The following is an 18,648-nucleotide window of genomic DNA, read 5'->3' as shown; positions in this document are numbered from 1 at the left end:
GCAGCAGCAGCAATTTAGTGTGCTAGCCTATTCTAAACTAAAAGACATCGTATTTTTGTCTTCTCTCTCTATGGGATTTTTACATGTATGATGTCATCTCTGAATAAAGACAGTTTTATGGTTTTCCTTCAAATGTGGATACCATTTCTTTCGTGATAAGATTTTTTTGAAATTGAGGTATAGTTGACATTTTATTAAGGAATACAACATAGATTTGTTATTTGTATATACTGCAAGATAATCACAGTAAGTCTAGTTACCATCTGTCACCACTACATGGTTACAGAATAATTTTTTTTCTTGTAACGAGAACTTTTAAGATCTATTCTTCTAGCAACTTTCAAATATACAATATGGTGTTGTTAACGACAGCTGTCACTGCTGCATATTATATCCCCATGATTTGATTAGTTTATAACTGCAGGTCTGTACCTCTGACTCCCTTCAACCGTTTTGCCTCATTCCCCCCATGCCCACCACCCCACCTCTGGCAATTTGCTCTTTGTATTTAAGGGATGTAACCATATTTAGATGAATAAAATCTCTACTCTTTTCTCTATCTCCCCTAAACTGTGAACCTGCCTTAGAGTATGAACTGTGTTTAGTCGCTCAGTCATGCCCGACTCTTTGTGACCCCGTGGACTGTAGCCCACCAGGCTCCTCTGTCCATGGGATTCTCCAGGCCAGAAGACTGGAGTGGGTTGCCATAATCTCCTCCAGGGGATCTTTCCAACTCAGGGATCGAACCCAGGTATCCTACAGTGTAGGTGGATTCTTTACCATCTGAGCCACCAGGGATCCCCTGGAAGAGTACGAATTAAATGTTCTTTATAATTTGTATCAATTATAAGAATATGGTCCCCTAAGAAAGCAATATAATTTCCATTTCCTAATATGTGAAAATAAATAAAATTAACACCAAACTAAGAGTTTTTAATGTATAATTCAATGACCACAATACAATTTAAAAAATCTAACCTGTTTGAAAATAAACCTAGTTTCAAAATTTCATCTGTTACATCTTCAATGAAACTCAGATACAACAGTTCTTCTTCACTGTGAAGGCAAAGTGATATACAGCATAAAAGTTACTGCTTATTAAAAAAAATTACTGCTTATTTACGCTGAAAATTAGAGGATACGTAAGTACCTATACTGAAATATCTGTACTATTACAAATGTACTTCCATCTCACATTATCAAGAAGAACATTATAAAACAAATATATGTCTACCTTCTCAAATTATGCAAGGATATTTACTAAAGATGAGAAAGTATTCCCTAATAGAGTAATATTTCATAGATGTCTGTAACGCTGATCAGGAAGTAAAAAAGCAGCAAGGATTAAGTAGAACAGAAAGCAACCAGGCAAACGAGCAAGAGGGCAACTCAGGGGTGACTCTGTGGGGGCGTGCTGTGCTCCTAACAGGCATTTTAAACGTCCTCGGGCTCCTGGCCAGGTCCAGCCACAGAGCCCTCTGTGAGGCAGAAGGGCAAGAGGAAGGTCATCCAGAGAAGCAGGAACCTAAACGATGAAATCCTCTCCTGCTCCGAGGAGGGCATCTGGTTTCAAGGTGGAGAAATTTATTGAGCAGAAAAAAATATTTTTTTTCTTGACAAGTCTGTAGATAAGGAAAAATATTCGAGCAGAAAAAATTTGTGTACATATATATAGTGGTAGTTTTTAATTGCTTGGGTACAGTTCTCTGTTATACTCTGAGTTATATATTTTAGTAGCTATTACACAAAAAGTAGGGTACTATTACAAGTCTGATCTTACTTAGCTAAAAATCAGCGAATTGACAGAAAATATAAATAGCAAGTAGCCCACCAGGATCCTCTGTCCATGGACTCTCCAGGCAGGAAACCTGGAGTGGGCTGCCATTTCCCTCTCCAGGGGATCTTCCCCTCCCAGGGATGGAAACCACGCCTCCTGCACTGGCAGGTGGGTTCTTTACCGCTGAGCCACCAGGGAAGCCTAGATCTACTTCAGTTACGGAATAAGCAAACATCAAGGGGAAGAATTGACTGGCATACCCAGCAGAAGACTACTGCATAAAAATTATGCTTTCAAACCAATTCACAGGCAGCAAATTTGAGAACAAATGAAATGCTATAAAAAGACTGCTTTCCCTGAAAAAATGCAGTCCCGACTAAAACAACTTTCAAGTTCAGAAGCATAATATCTGTAAAAAAAAAAAAAACCAACAAAAACTGGTGAGGTGAAAAAAGCCCAAGAACGGTATCCTGAGCTACCAAAAGGCTGCACTTCTCTAAATCTCATCTTCATGATTTTTACTTATAAAAATTATGGGTACTGATTATAAAAAATTAGCAAGTATTATTAATCTAGGGACCAATTTCCATTAGACATAAAAATGAAGTGATTGATAATTATTTCAGATATTTCAGGATAATATTATCAATAATATTAGTAAGAATCATTAATAATTCTCTCAAATTTAGTGTGTACTATATGACCAAACCCCAAAGCTGACTGTAAAGAAAAATTCACATTCAATCTTGACTGATTTAATAAAAATTTGTGAGCCTAATTCTTCATTTCCACTAAGTAAAATGAGGCAGTCAAAGAGCTCTTACTCAGAATACATTTTTCTCCCTGAAGGTGGCTGCAGCGAATATTGACATACTGCCCTGGAAAGAGAAAATTAGAATATCTGAACAAAGCAATGGTTGGCATACAGTAATACATTAGTAATAAACAGGTTTCAGAATTTCAAAGCACCTGTCACATTCACATTCATTATCTTTATCTAATCTTCAGGATAACCCTGTCAAGTACATTGGGAAGACATTACCGTTCTAAACAAATCACCAAAGGGGCAGAAAGGCTAAGTAACCTGCTAAGGTCATGTGTTCAGTTCAGTTCAGTTCAGTCGCTCCGTCGTGTCCGACTCTTTGAGACCCCATGAATCGCAGCACGCCAGGTCTCCCTGTCCATCACCATCTCCCGGAGTTCACTCAGACTCATGTCCATTGAGTCTGTGATGCCATCCAGCCATCTCATCCTTGGTCGTCCCCTTCTCCTCCTGCCCCCAATCCCTCCCAGCATCAATCTTTTCCAATGAGTCAACTCTTCTCATGAGGTGGCCAAAGTGTTGGAGTTTCAGCTTTAGCATCATTCCTTCCAAAGAAATCCCAGGGTTGATCTCCTTCAGAATGGACTGGTTGGATCTTGCAGTCCAAGGGACTCTCAAGAGTTTTCTCCAACACCACAGCTCAAAAGCATCAATTCTTCAGCGCTCAGCCTTCTTCACAGTCCAACTCTCACATCCATACATGACCACTGGAAAAACCATAGCCTTGACTAGACGGACCTTTGTTGGCAAAGTAATGTCTCTGCTTTTGAATATGCTATCTAGGTTGGTCATAACTTTCCTTCTAAGGAGTAAGCGTCTTTTAATTTCATGGCTGCAGTCACCATCTGCAGTGATTTTGGAGCCCCCAAAATAAAGTCTGACACTGTTTCCACTGTTTCCCTATCTATTTCCCATGAAGTGATGGGACCAGATGCCATGATCTTCGTTTTCTGAATGTTGAGTTTAAGCCAACTTTTTCACTCTCCTCTTTCACTTTCATCAAGAGGCTTTTAGTTCCTCTTCATTTTCTGCCATAAGGGTGGTGTCATCTGCATATCTGAGGTTATTGCTATTTCTCCCGGCAATCTTGATTCCAGCTTGTGTTTCTTCCGGTCATGTGTAAGTAGCAAAGATAGATTTTTGAAACTAGTTTTCTAATTATAAATTCATAATCCTTTTAAAAATTGTACTATGAAACTTATCGTGTAAAAAGGATCATCAATTGGAATAAGGTTAAAATATAAATGATGTTGGAAACATTTGGAAACATATTTTTCTATGGAAAAAAACTGTAAGCTGCCCATTATGATAAATTCTGTTTGTTATTCAGTTATATCAGTATTAGTTAATTCCAAGCTTTCTATTCACAGGTATGTTCAATTATAATATTTTACTTCTTTTAAAGAAAGCTAAGCGCCAAAGAATTGATGCTTCTGAACTATGGTGTTGGAAAAGATTCTTGAGAGTCCCCAGGACTGCAAGGAGATCCAACCAGTCCATCCTAAAGGAAATCAGTCCTGAATGTTCACTGGAAGGACTGATGCTGAAGCTGAAACTTCAATACTTTGGCCACCTGAGGCGAAGAACTGACTCATTGGAAAAGACCCTGATGCTGGGCAAGACTGAAGGCGGAGGAGAAGGGGACAACAGAGGATGAGACGGCTGGATGGCATCACTGACTCAATGGACGTGCATTTGAGTGAACTCCAGGAGTTGGTGATAGACAGGGACGCCTGGTGTGCTGCAGTCCATGGGGTTGCAAAGAGTCGGACACGACCGAGTGACTAAACTGACTGACTAGGAAAGATGACTACTGCTTTCTTGAGATCATTCTTTACATTCACTGCAGACTGGCTCAACTGATGACAGCTAAAGCATCAGGAATTTCCAGACAGAGCAGTTAGCAATAACCCTCCTTTCCTCTCCCCCCAAACCCCCACAAAGCCCACACAGGTGAGCTCTCCCCAAGGAAAGGCCCAAGAGAAGACCTGCGCCCTCAGGGACTGCATGTGCTTGCAGTTTGCTACAGGATGTCTTTGATTCTTTTGTCTCGTTGCCAAGAGTGAGGCTACGCTGGCTGCAGCGGTGGCCGCTCACAGCGGTGGCCTCTCCTGCGGAGTGCGGGTCTGGGCCTGCGGGCCTCTGGAGCTGTGGCTCCCGGCTCCAGGCACAGGCTCAGAGGTTGCTCCACGCGGGCTTAGCTGCTCCCTGGCAGCGGGGTCCTCCTGGACCAGAGAGGGAACCCATGTCTCCTGCGCTGGCAGGCAGTGTCTACCAGGGCACCACGAGGGAAGGAGACCTCCACTAGGAGGTCTCATTCTTGATCTTTGAGTCCTTTTTTCCCTTCTACCACCTTCATCTCATATCCAAACTCTGACACGGGAAATACATTTGACAGTTAAAGCTATCAGAGGCATAGGTTCTATACGACCAACAACCTATCATTTTTATTTACAGGCAGTGTTCCGTAATTGTTAAACATGATGAATCATTTGAAAAATTACTGCCTCCTCTACAAAGCATATGGTTGAGTGTTCAAATCACAAATGATGAGTCCTCAAGTGGTAAGGTCCTCCAGTACTACCTATGCTGTGTAAACTGGTGAGCACCAGCGCTGCAGGATCTGTCTTGGGGAAAATCCTTTCTTGGATGAATAGTGATGGCAAATAGTACAAGCCAGGGTCCCCTTTCCCTTTAGTGAGGAATTAGCAAAATGAATCCATCTAAACTTTTATAGTGACTACCTACTTTGTAATATTTCCTTAGTAAACTGAACTGCATAATACCAAACCAGACTAGGGTGCATGTCGACGACGAACCAGGACCCAAGTTGCTCTCAGTCTGTTGCACAGGAAAGCGGTTAGACATAAACAGTTGAAATACCTTGACGAGGAACACTGGAGGGCGCCGTCTCTCATCTTGTCCCACAGTAACTCATGCCCTTGTAAAGGTAAAGGGGCTCTTCTTCCTTTGGTACCGTCTGACACACAACCAGATGCCTGGAGATGCAACGAGAAGAATAAATCTTTATTTTGCTTCAAACATAATCAAAGAGCTAAAGCAAAACATCAAATGTCCAAAAAGATTTGATGAAAGAGAGTAGAGAGATCCAGCAGAAAAAAAGTGACTGATGCCTTATAGGACAAAGGATATTTTAGAATTCATTTCTCATACAATCAAGACTTTTTTCTTATATTTATTTAAAGATAAAACAACTTCTTATACTTTAATGAGGAATATTTTAAATGGTATTAAATACCATACATATATAAAAAGAGAAAATGAAGTGCAAGTTTTAAGTTAACTTGAGAGTAAATATCCTATTATCCAGAAACTCAAAATAGCCCATCTGTTTCAAATGTTATCTAACACACAAAAGCAGTGGCAGCTCTGGCACTCTGAACAGTATTAACAAACTTCTACTTTTATGGAACCCTGACTAGGGGCCACATACTGTGCCAAGCATATGATGATCAGATTTAACCTTTATAATGCTAATTTGTGTGTAGTGCTTGACAGTGTTAAAAGTGCTTTTGAATGCTGGTCCATCTACTGCTGCTGATACTCAAGTAGATGCTGGTGGTACTGATTAGAGAGTAAGGGACATGCCATTTTCTTACAGGGTTACAGACAGACCTTTGCAGCACAATGTCATGAAATGAACTTCTGCTTTAGTCTGTTTAGTTACCTATGGAGGTAACCCTCCAATATCTCAAGCTAGCCATAGCCATCATTTATCGAGCCCAGGTCAGACTAGGTATTTTACCTACAACACTTTTTCCTTCCAATGATCCTGAACATTAAAAGTACAATTTTCTAGATGTGGTAACTCAGCTCTCAGGGGAACTGATCTGTCCTTGGGCCTTAAGTGGCAGAACCCGATGTCACACAGCTATTAATGGCCGAGATACAAACCCACAATCCTCTACCCACTTTCAGAAGGAAGGAGAAAAGCTGAGTGTGCTTGTATTTTATTCTTCTATCCCTGAATCTGTTTGAGATTTTAATAGACAAAGCATTCTCACAAACAATAACTTGAAAATTAGGATACAAGTGTATGATTAACAAGTACATGATTAATAAAAAGCTTATCTCAAAGTCAGACTTAAAGCTGTAACAGTTTAAAAGAAATGATTGCTAAATATTCAAAATACAAACACTAAAAAAGATTTTTATGATCTAGAAAAAAGAGCAAGCACAGGAGAATAATATCCATCTATTTTTATATATTCTCAGTGGCAATTCTTAAAAAAAGAAAGAAAACAGGCATAGAAACTAAACTTCTGCACAATTTTTTCTGGCTCCTCTAGTGATTTGAGTCTGCATCTTTGAAAAGAATTTAAGGTATTAAAAAAAAAAGAATTTAAGATATTTTATTCATCCATCCATCCATTCAGCCAGCCAACCATCTGGAAAACACATGAACAGCAAATGACTTAGCAGACTGGGCAGGCTCCCTCTGGCTACTCATGGAGAGCTATAACCATTGGTAAACAGGCAATACTTCTGTAGACTGGTTATATCACATGCAAAAAATGTCACCAAAGATTATTCTTCACAGTTCAAAGAGCTACACATATTCAATTAAGGCAGCTATAATTCTAATGTGTAACACAAAGAGGTCTCATTTTTATTACCTGCCTTATGTTCATTTCTGAATCTGTGGCGTTCTTGATCTCAACTGTCTCAAAATCAGATTTAAAGCTGTAATATTTTAAAAGAAATTACTGTTAAACTTTCAAGACACAAACACTGTGAAAACAAACTTTACTATCTAGGGGGAAAAAAACTTCAAACATGAGAGAGATTTCTAATGATACAAATGGGAAATAGATATGGTTTGGATCACATATGCCTCTTGTTCCTTTTACAAATAGCAGCTAGATTTCACTTGGATAGAATGGGGCTATGGAAATGGAAACTATTATCTTGAAAGAGCTGTCAAAAACATAATCAGAAAAGTATGATATCGGGCTGGCCAAAAAGTTCGTTCAGGTTTTTCTGTAAGACGGTATGGAAAACTTGAATGAACCTTTTGGCCAACCCAATATATTAGCTACCCAATCTAGTAGGTTGGTACAAAAGTAATTTCAGGTTTTGCATTGTTGAAATTTGCCATTTGATACTGGAATGCATTCTTACACAAATGTGGCTACGTCACACATCCTTTTAGTGTGCATGCCTTGCTTTATGTTTTTTTGCCTATGACTTTTACTTGCTATCTATTTTATATGTACACTATGGAAACGATGTTGGACAAAAAAGCAAATTTGAGTGATTTTCTTATTCAAGTTCAAAATGGGTTGTAAAGCAGTGGAGATAGCTCCCACCATCAACAACGCACTTGGCCCAGGAGCTGACGCCGCCTGTCAAGTGCTGTGGTGGCTCGGGAAGTTCTGCACAGGAGACCAAGCCTCGAGGATGAGGAGCGCAGTGGCGGCCATCAGGAGCTAACAATGACCAACTGGGAGCCGCCATCGAAGCCGATCCTCTTACAGCTACTCGAGAAGTTGCTGAAGAGCTCAGTGTTGACCTTTCTATGGCTGGTCAGCATTTGAAGCAAATTAGAAAGGTGAAAAAGCTCGACAAGGGGGTGCCCTCATGAACTGACTACAAATCAAAAACATCATTTTGACACGTCGTCTTCTCTTATTCTACACAACAACAGTGAGTCATTTCTCAATCGGACTGTGATGTGCAACGAAAAGTGGATTTTATATGACAACCAGCAATGACCAGCTCAGTGGTTGGACGGAGAAGCCGCTCCAAAACATTTCCCAAAGCCAAATTTGCACCAAAAAAACATCATGGTCACTGTTTGGGGCTCTGCTGCCGGTCTGATCCACTACAGCTTTCTGAGTCCCGGCGAAAACATTACATCTAAGAAGTATGCTCAGCAAATCAACGAGCTGCACGAAGACCGCAACGCCTGCAGTTCCTCATGACAAAGCCCAACCGACGTTTCAAAAGTTGAACGAATTGAGCTACAAAGTTCTGCCTCAGTTGCCATGTTCGCCTGACCTCTCGCCAACTATCACTTCTTTAAACAACCTGACGCCTTTTCGCAAGGAACAATCTTCCACAGCCTGCAGGAGGCAGAAAATGTATTCCAAGAGGTCACTGAATCCTGAGGCATGGATTTTTAGGCTATAGGAATAAACAAACTAATTTTCATTGGCAAAAATGTGTTGACTGTAACAGTTTTTATTTTGATCAATAAAGATGTGTGTGAGCCGAGTTATAATGATTTAAAATTCAAGGTCTGAAACCTCAATTACTTTGGCAGCAACCTAACATTTGCTTTCATCATCTCCTCTTCACTTGAAGATCCTACCATTAGATTTAATTTCTTAATTCTTTAAATGTATACAGACTGATGCTGTTATACCTCTTATATTTACCCAGAGAAAAAGATACTAGTCATAAATTGATTTTTACTTTTAAAAATAATTAAAACCTAGTACCAAATAAGTATTCATTTACAGAACACTAGGAAAAACAATTACAAATCTGCTGACACTTAATATTTAACAAGATTTGCTTCTTTCTTTAGTCATTTGGCAACCTTTAATGAATATTCATTATGTGCCAGGTACTACTGTATATGAAAATATTATTGGTGCAAATTATATTTAATTTCCAGAAATTATCCCAATTGTCTACATTACACCTGAGGACTTGTTGCTGAGAGCGGCAGGCAGGGGACCACAGGGGTAGTTAGACGACTGCTTTCTCTCCCCGCACGTAGTCCACTGTTTTGCTATTTCTAACATAAAGCAATGAACATATTTATACAAATGCTGTTTGATGACATATTTTAAGGATTTTCTAGAAGCATATTTAAAACCACACAAAAGTTCTAGCACCACGTCTGAAACAATAAATTAAAATACATAACATGCATGTTTCTAAAGAGCTTCACAAGTTTAATAGCTATTTCTCTTTTTTAACAATCACTCTGATAGTTCTGATTCATGCAGAAGGAAAAGTTACGTTAGTCTCACTGCAATCAAAGGACACTGCCAGACACGGAGCCCGGCACAGCAGGCACACGGTAGCACGCAAGGAGTATCTAATTTCTACCACATCTTAAAGGATCTACTGTAAGTTACTGTGTGATACCTGCTTAATTCAGTCTGAGTTTCAGCTTCTATCCGCCGATTTGTAAAATGCTTTTTTCTTCTGGCAGGTGTATAATATCGATACTGTGACAGGAAAGATTTGGCTTCTGTTTTTAAAGTGCGTGGGGTGAATGGCAAATGTCTGTTAGAAAAGTGTTCAGAATGTTTGTCCAAAAGGTCCCCACTGGGTGCTTTTGAAATAACTAACTGAAACTTCTGGGAACCGGGGAATGTGCCCCTGGGCCCTCTGCCGTAGGACGTTCCAGAAGATGGTTTCTTGGACCCAGAGGCAGCGTAATCCATGCTGGACATGGAGCAGCTGGAGTTCTTCTCAGTACAATTCGTGAGGACGTTCTGAGACTTAGGTAGACTTAGCCTCTCAGAAGAAATTACTGGTGACTGTGTAAAAGATGGAAATTCATTCACTTCTTCGATTAATAAACCGTTTTCATCCTGTGGTTCTCCTGAAGGCTAAGAACATTTGGTTTAACAGTGATCAATCACAGTTACAAATTCAGATAATTGGGGATCTCCTGATTACACATTAAAAAATGCAAAGCCTCGGGGCTACATCCTGCAAATACAACGTCTGTGTTCCTGGAAATTCATATATGAAGTTATACTCATTTTTTAATTATTTATATATAAAAATATCATTCTAAAGCCAAGTGATAGCAATCATTTTTCTTTCTGAAACTAAGAAAGTGATTAATAACACAGACCAATATTTGTGGTCTTGAACTCGCGTCCTGAGGTGGTGGCTGTTCAGTCACTAAGTGTCCGACTCTTTGTGGCCCCAAGGACTGCAGCACGCCTGGCTCCCCTGTCCTCCTCCGTTTTATCTGAGTTTCCAAATCAGCCCTGAGCACTAGCCCTCTCAACCACAGCTGGCGGCAGCATCTGCCCCTCCCTGCCTTGTCGTCATGGCCACCTTCAGTGCCAGCGGTTCTGCTGTGACTTAAACGCTTTGAAGGAATGACAAGGTACTCTCACAACGTATGGAGCTCTAGTTCAAGTGATTGATATTTTAAACACAATTAAGAAAGATTTATGCCAGAAAAAGTTCATACGTGTTTCTTTATCAACTTCCCATGAGGGGGGAAAGCTTTGGAAGGGAAGGCATTTTGGCCTGCTTTATTTCTTTCTGGTTTAACTTAACAAAAAATTTGTTAACTGAAGTAGAGTTGACTCACAATGTTGTGTTAATTTCTGATGCATAGCAAGTGGCTCGGCTATATACACACACTTTTTTATATTCTTTTCCATGGCTTATCACAGGACAGTGAGTATAGTTCCCTCCCCCGATACAGCAGACCCTTCCGTTTATTCATTCTGTATGGAACAGTTCCCATCTGCTCACCCCAAAGTCCGAGTCCATCCCTCCCTCACCTGCCCTCCGCCTCGGGAACCACACATCTCCTCTCCGTGTCTGTGAGTCTTGTTTCTGTAGGTTCATCTGTGCCATATTTTAGATTCCACGTGTAAGTGATATCATATGGTATTTAGAATCCTAAAAGAGGATGCTGTGAAAGTGCTGCACTCAATATGCCAGCAAATTTGGACAACTCAGCAGTGGCCACTGGACTAGAAAAGGTCAGTTTTCATTCCAATCCGAAAGAAAGGCAACGCCAAAGAATGTTCAGACTACCACACACTTGCACTCACCTCAACACGCTAGCAAAGTAATGCTCAAAACTCTCCAAACCAGGCTTTACCAGTATGTGAATCGAGAACTTCCAGATGTTCAAGCTGGATTCAGAAAAGGCAGAGGAATCAAACATCAAATTGCCAACATCTGTTGGATCATCAAAAAAGCAAGGGAGTTCCAGAAAAGCATCTACTTCTGCTTTATTGACTATGTCAAAGCCTTTGACTGTGTGGACCACAACAAACTCTGGAAAATTCTTGCCAGGAGAAATATCAATAACCTCAGATACACAGATGACACCAACCTCAAGGCAGAAAGCGAAGAAGAATTAAAGACCCTCTTGATGAAACTGAAAGAGGAGAGTGAAGAAGCTGGCTTAAAACACTCAACAACTAAGATCATGGCATCTGGTCCCATCACTTCATGGCAAATAGATGGGAAAACAATGGAAACAGTGAGTGACTTTCTTTCCTTGGGCTCCAAAATCACTGCAGCCATGAAATTATAAAATGCCTATTCCTTGGAAGAAAAGCTATGACCAACCTAGACAGTATATTAAAAAGCAGAGACATTACTTTGCCAACAAAGGTCTGTCTAAGTCAAAACTATGGTTTTTCCAGTAGTCATGTATGGATGTGAGAGTTGGACCATAAAGAAAGCTGAGCGCTGAAGAAGTGATGCTTTTGAACTTGCTGTTGGAGAAGACTCTTGAGAGTCCCTTGGACTGAGAGGAGATCCAACCAGTCCATCCTAAAGGAGATCAGTCCTGGGTGTTCACTGGAAGGACTGATGCTGAAGATGAAAACTCCAATCCTTTGGCCACCTGATGTGAAGAACTGACTCACTGGAAAAGACCCTGATGCTAGGGAAGATTGAAGGTGGGAGGAGAAGGGGATGACAGAGGATGAGATGGTTGGATAGCATCCCCGACTCGATGGACATGAGTTTGAGCAAGCTCTGGGCGTTGGTGATGGACAGGGAAGCCTGGCGTGCTGCTGTCCATGGGGTCGCAAAGAGCTGGACATGACTGAGCGACTGAACTGAACTGACAGTGTTGTCTTTCTCTTTGTGACTGACCTCACTGCACCTCTGTTGCTGCGAATGGCACTGTTCCATTTTTACGGCTCGGTAGTATTCCAGTGTATGTGTGTGTGCTTTAACTTTGGAAGAGGTGTTTCTACTGCGGGCTCATAAGGCTTAAGAGCACTGGTAATATTCCATTCTTTCACAGACAAGATGCCCAAGAAATCTTGTCTATAATTCCAGACTTTATGGACACCTGTATAGCCTTAACAGAACTCTGAGACACTTCATTAAACGGTACAGGGGAAGTTACATGCAAGTTAAACTGAGGTGAAAAAGGCTAGGATTTAGCCAGTTGTATCTATCCTACAAGCTCGAGGAGGAAAATAAGAGGAAGACACACTGAATGAGGAGGAGCCAAGTGCTTTCAGTGCACAGGACACTGTTACTGCCCGTGAGCGGAAGAGGAGTAATGACTCCCATCACTTCACTACCAGGCATGGAGCACATGCCATGCGCAGGGCTCTGTCCCAGCTAATAGACATGCACGACTCATTTAATCACTGCATCACCTTCTGGGTGGTGGCACGATTATTCCTCTGCTTCACAGATGAAGAAACTGAGGTGCAGGGTCTCACAGCTTTGAACTCGTCCCACTGTGTCATGCTATTTTACAGACTCGTTTGAAAATTATTCATTTTTTATACCTTCAGGAATCTTAAACTGATTTCCACTCCTTTCGTGGTAGTGAACAAGTCAGCTAACTCAAGTATTGATCTGCCTCGTAAGGAAACTGCAGATAACTGGATATTGTGATTACAGCCTAAAATAGGGCAAATCTACCTATTTCCTTTCCAAGTGCTTTCTAACTATATCCAAACATAAGGCAGAATGACTCAAAGCAATGAAGTATTCTGGCATTAAACTGTGAGTTACTAGGGTACTATTTAGTTAATGACTTTAATATGTTAGTTGTAAAAAGTGTTACCAAACTAGGTTCACACTGCAGCTTACGTATCAGTCTGAATCCCTGGAAAGCAATTTCTAGTTCGATCCTAAAAGTCTTCTAGGGGCTATTAAATAATAATCACAGGAATTATTTACACTTGGGGAACAGTACAAACTGAGATCATAGCAGGCAGAGATGCATAAAGCATCAGACTGCCTGTAAGAAAATTCTTATCAGTAATGGCTATTTAATAAACAAAATGAAACACTGACGTCTTTAAAGATAGAAATAAACTCTCATGTGCCTGAAATGGGCTGGGGAAATTGCTCTTGAATCAACTGAAGGCATGAAACTTTTCTGTATCTTTATATCTTATAATCTCTACCATGTATCCTAGCTTGTCTTTTCTCGGAAACCAGGAGAACACAGTGCAAAATCAACTATACCCATCTGCTTTTTTCAGATTATATAATTTTTAGCTGTCAATATCAGAAAGCTTGGATATAATTTTCACAGAAAATGTGTAACACACTGGTAAATTCACCGAAATTAAAATAGTAAATCACTGCAAAGTTCTAAAATCAGAAAAGGGCTCATCGATTACACGCCAGTGGGAAACATTCTGGTGACAATCTGACTACCGTCCCTTTCTAGTTTAGTGCGATTCGTTATAAATTGTTCCTGTGATTTAAGAATTTATGTAGAGTGATAATCACTGAAAGTTTACAGAAACACGTTCTTATGTCAATTTTATAGTCACGGAACAACTGAGTATTAAATCAATATTTTTCAGGGATAATGTCAGAAAAAACAGTATGCAGACATTTTCTAACTGTCAGGTATTAAAACAGTTAAGGAATCAATTCAAGTGTGGAACAGGATGGGTACAATTTAAAAATTTGATTACACTTGTTTTGCAAAAAGCTTCAAATTGTATTTTATAAGACAAACCAACAGCTTCTCATTTTTGTTGTTTTATAGTGCTTTTAAAACACATTTATTTAAGAACATAATCACATTCATATATTCAACTAATCTTAATAGCACATAGTATGTGCTACGCCAATGATGTGAGTGAATGGTGAAATCTGTGTGTAGGGTAGAGGGTGCAGATTTAAGTATCTGAGGTGACAGCATGTGAGTCAAAATGTGACAGAAAAAAAGTAGCCCATATTAAGAGTGTGGGAAATTAAAGAAAAGGTTTTTGACTACTTGATCTCATGTATATAAACAGCTAGTATGTCCACAGGCTGAAGTTACCACTTTCTAATCGTAGCAAACTTTTCAGTAAATGCAGATTATAACCACAGGCATCTATTACCCATAAAACCCATCCAATTATCAAAATATTATGCCTGAAATAATTTTAATTTAAATGTACCTAAATATGTATCAAATTCACTGCAGATGGTGATTGCAGCCATGAAATTAAAAGACGCTTACTCCTTAGAAGGAAAGTTATGACCAACCTAGATGGCATATTCAAAAGCAGACACAACATTACTTTGCCAACAAAGGTCCATCTAGTCAAGGCTATGGTTTTTCCAGTAGTCATGTATGGATGTGAGAGTTGGACTGTGAAGAAAGCTGAGCACCAAAGAATTGATGCTTTTGAACTGTGGTGTTGGAGAAGACTCTTGAGAGTCCCTTGGACTGCAAGGAGATCCAACCAGTCCATTCTAAAGGAGATCAGTCCTGAGTGTCTTTGGAAGGAATGATGCTAAAGCTGAAACTCGAGTACTTTGGCCACCTCATGCAAAGAGTTGACTCATTGGAAAACACTCTGATGCTGGGAGGGATTGGGGGCAGGAGGAGAAGGGGATGACATGGGGATGAGATGGCTGGATGGCATCACCGACTCGATGGATATGGGTTTGGGTGAACTCCAGGAGTTGGTGATGGACAGGGAGGCCTGGCGTGCTGCGATTCACGGGGTCGCAAAGAGTCAGACATGACTGAGAGACTGAACTGAACTGAACTATTTATCAAGTTTTAGAAAAATGTAAGTAGATTGCAAATTACTGTGATGTCTAAATGGAGTAAAAAAATATACCTGTATAAAAGAACAGTGAACTAACTTTTTAGAGAAAAAAAGTTACAATGACTAAAGGAAAAATTAATGAGTAAGTCAGTCCTACACTTACAGACTTAATTATATATTTTGTTTTCAACAAGTCCCACTCTTACCTCAAAATATAATTATTAATTGATATTCAAAATGCTAGATAACAGAAATGGATTTAAAATTTTCAGTTTAAAAAGTCACTAAAAATGGAAATACATGTATGAGTCAAATATGACGAGCACACCCCCAGATGGTACAGTGCACAGCACGTTTACTCTAAAGGAAGCGGCTCCACTTCCAGTCCTTTCTCATCAGTGTGACAGCCTTGGGGCTCTCCAGCGTAGCGACAGCTCTCCTGATGACTCCCAAATCTATTTCCAGCCCACACCTCTTTCATGACACAGATACTTCTATCCAGCTCTCTACTGAATATATTAGATGTTCCAAAGGCATCTCAAATCAAGCACGTCTAAACAAGTAAACTTATACTTTATATTATCTGCCTCCCCCAACCCCCCCCAAAAACCCTGCACTTCGTCCTGTTACTCTTTCAGTGAATGACCACCATCCTCTCCGCTGCCCAAACAGAAAGCTGGGAACTCTGTAATTCCTGCCTCTTGCTTTTCATCGAGCCAGTCACCAAGTCCTGGGGATTCTACTTTACATTCCTTGTGCCCCTTCGGCTGTCTTACGCACCATGTCTTAATCATTTCTTCCCCACACTGCAGTGAGTGAAAGTCGCAGTCCTGTCCAACTCTTTGCAGCCCGCCAGGCTCCTCTGTCCATGGGATTCTCCAGGCAATCTTCCCAACCCAGGGACTGAACCCGGGTTTCCTGCACTGCAGGCAGATTCTTTACTATTTGAGCCACTAGGGAAGCCCTCCCCATACTGCAAACTGTCACATAATGAGTCAATATGATGACATAACTTCCCAACTAAGAGGTGGTCTCTGGTTCCCCCACACTCCTCACATAATAAGGACCCAGGTTCACTACTAATTTATAAATGCCCTTACTCACGCCCCCTGCCTGCTGACATGTCACACCCTCATGTACAATGCCAAGAGCTGGAGTTAAAAAATGCCACTCGGTGCCTAGGAAGGGCAGCTGTGACGGTGGCTTTTACCACCAGGCGATGTTATTGCTGGGGGACAGGAAACAAAGCCCAGGGCCTCATCCAGACAGCCTAGGAGACTATGCTCACAAATCTGGGGTCCTCTCCACTGCTACACCCCAGGGAGTGACCTGCAAGGAAACCTGCCCGTCTTAGCACTGGCAGTGAGGGAACACTGGCCTTTGAGAATCTGAAATCACATGCTGCTTCCATACAAGACTGCGGCCTAAATCTGCATTACCCAGATGGTCCACGGAAACCCTAAACCAAGACAAATGACTCGGTTTTTCCCAACACCTAAATTGCAGTGGGATAAAAAGATGAAAGGAGGAGAGATTAAAAGAAATTTATCAATTAGTTGAAGTTATTTAGATGCCAATTCTAACAAACTAAAAAGAAAGAGACAATGGGGAAATCTGGACACTGGATATTTGATGATATCAAGGAATTATTAATTTAAAGGCACAATAATGGTATGGTGGTCTTTCAGATACATATAGAAATATTTATAGATAAAAAATATATATCTGGTATTTGCATCAAAATAATCTGGGAAGGAGGCACTGAATGAGGCTACATGTGGAGGAAGTCTGGCCCTGAACTGACCAGGGCTGCACCTGGGGGACAAGAACATGTAGGCTCATTATCCCCCTGTCCTCACAGACACGAAGAATCCTCAGAATTAAAAAGTTTAAAGAGATCATCCCATACACACAAAGATTTGTAGTTTCACCTGAGAGATGGTAAAAACATAGCTCTCACTGTTTCAACAAGAAGAACACTGGACACCCTGCAAATTAATAATTTTTCTTGAACTCATGAGAGAAATAAGGTCACAGAGCAAACAACTAACCTGAAATCCAGAGTGAGACAGGCACTTACAAGGAGAAACAGGACCAGAGCGAGTGCTTATGTGCGACGGAAGCTGTGGAATGACACACCCGCTGCTGAGAAGACTGCGCGAGACGCCTTCAGCTAGCTGCTAAGACCGAGTGCAGACCCGCGCAGGTGCAGGAAGCCTCTGCGACCTGGGGAGTCTGTACCGCTTGCAAGCCTCTTCCTCTAGGAACCACACCAAACGCTCTCGGGGGGGGGGAGCATAAGGAGCCCCTTCCTCTTGTTCTTTGTCATGGCTAGGAGAGGGGAACAGCAACCACTACAGAAACTACTCCCAGACCTATTTTCTCTTTCTCTCGGTCACAGGGGGAAATTCCCTTCACTTTGCCATTAACAACTATGGAAGCAATATCCCATCACCTCTGCCACGTGCCAGGGTTAGCAGCAAGCTACAGGTCCTGCCTGCATGCGGGAGGAGGGGATTGTTTAAAGGGAGGCGTCCCTGCGGGGCTCAGAATTCTGTCTACTTCCGTGGTCAAACACAACACAATAAGAAGAAATAAAAATATACGAAGCACTCCACTTTAAAGAATAAAAATTACCAGTGAATAATCTGACCCACCTAAATTACTAGGATTAAAAAATGGAGAAAGATATACCAAAGGAATACCAATGAAATGAAGGCTAGTTTAACCATATTACTATCAGAAAACACTTCAATATTAACATTAAAAGCATCAAGGTAAAGAAATTCAAAGCACAGTGACAACAGGTCTGATTCACCAAGAAAATATATCGTCTCCAAGTCTCTATGCGGGCTGCCCTGGTGGCTCAGTGGTACAGAGCCTGCCTGCCAAAGCAGAAGATGTGGGTTTGATCCCTGGGTTGGGAAGATCCCCTGGATGAGGAAATGGCAACCTGCTCTAGTATTCTTGCCTGGGAAATCCTAAGGAGAGAAAGAGCCTGCTGGGCTACAGTTCATGGTGTTGCAAGAGTCTGACATGACTTAGCAGCTAAACAAGAACAAGTCTGTCTGTATGTAATTATACAGACTGAAAATATATAAAACAAAAATTGCTAGTGCTAACTTTTTGAGAAATACCTAAATACATAATCACGACAGACTAATCAGACAAAAAAATCAATAGGATTTGAACATATAAAGTTAGTCTAATGAATACACTATATATTAAACACTGCACAGAGCTATAAAACATATTTTCTTTTCAAACACATAATGACAGTGCATTAAAAAAAATTGTTCACCTATTGGGACATAAAACAAATCTCA

At 40.7% G+C, this 18,648-nt stretch overlaps 1 protein-coding gene across 23 annotated transcripts in view; it reads right to left on the bottom strand.

Annotated features, from left to right (window-relative positions):
• The window catches only part of SPATA7 (spermatogenesis associated 7), a 40,684-nt gene that overhangs the window by 2,923 nt on the left and 19,113 nt on the right, over positions 1-18,648 (bottom strand). For 6 of the 23 annotated variants that reach the window (XM_069597210.1, XM_069597221.1, XM_069597217.1 and 3 more), the window contains 5 exons: positions 9,723-10,192; positions 7,238-7,304; positions 5,484-5,599; positions 2,602-2,655; positions 979-1,056 (listed from right to left, as the gene is read on the bottom strand). In XM_069597210.1, coding sequence (XP_069453311.1) covers positions 979-1,056; positions 2,602-2,655; positions 5,484-5,599; positions 7,238-7,304; positions 9,723-10,192 — 785 coding nt within the window. The remainder of the gene's footprint in view (positions 1-978; positions 1,057-2,601; positions 2,656-5,483; positions 5,600-7,237; positions 7,305-9,722; positions 10,193-18,648) is intronic. The other 17 variants (XM_069597211.1, XM_069597224.1, XM_069597216.1 and 14 more) reach the window with 6 other exon arrangements.

Source organism: Ovis canadensis, chromosome 7 (assembly GCF_042477335.2).
Source record: "Ovis canadensis isolate MfBH-ARS-UI-01 breed Bighorn chromosome 7, ARS-UI_OviCan_v2, whole genome shotgun sequence".
NCBI classification, from domain to species: domain Eukaryota; kingdom Metazoa; phylum Chordata; class Mammalia; order Artiodactyla; family Bovidae; genus Ovis; species Ovis canadensis.
The sequence above is the reverse complement of the archived record's forward strand: the minus strand, read 5'-3'. Positions and strand labels throughout refer to the sequence as shown.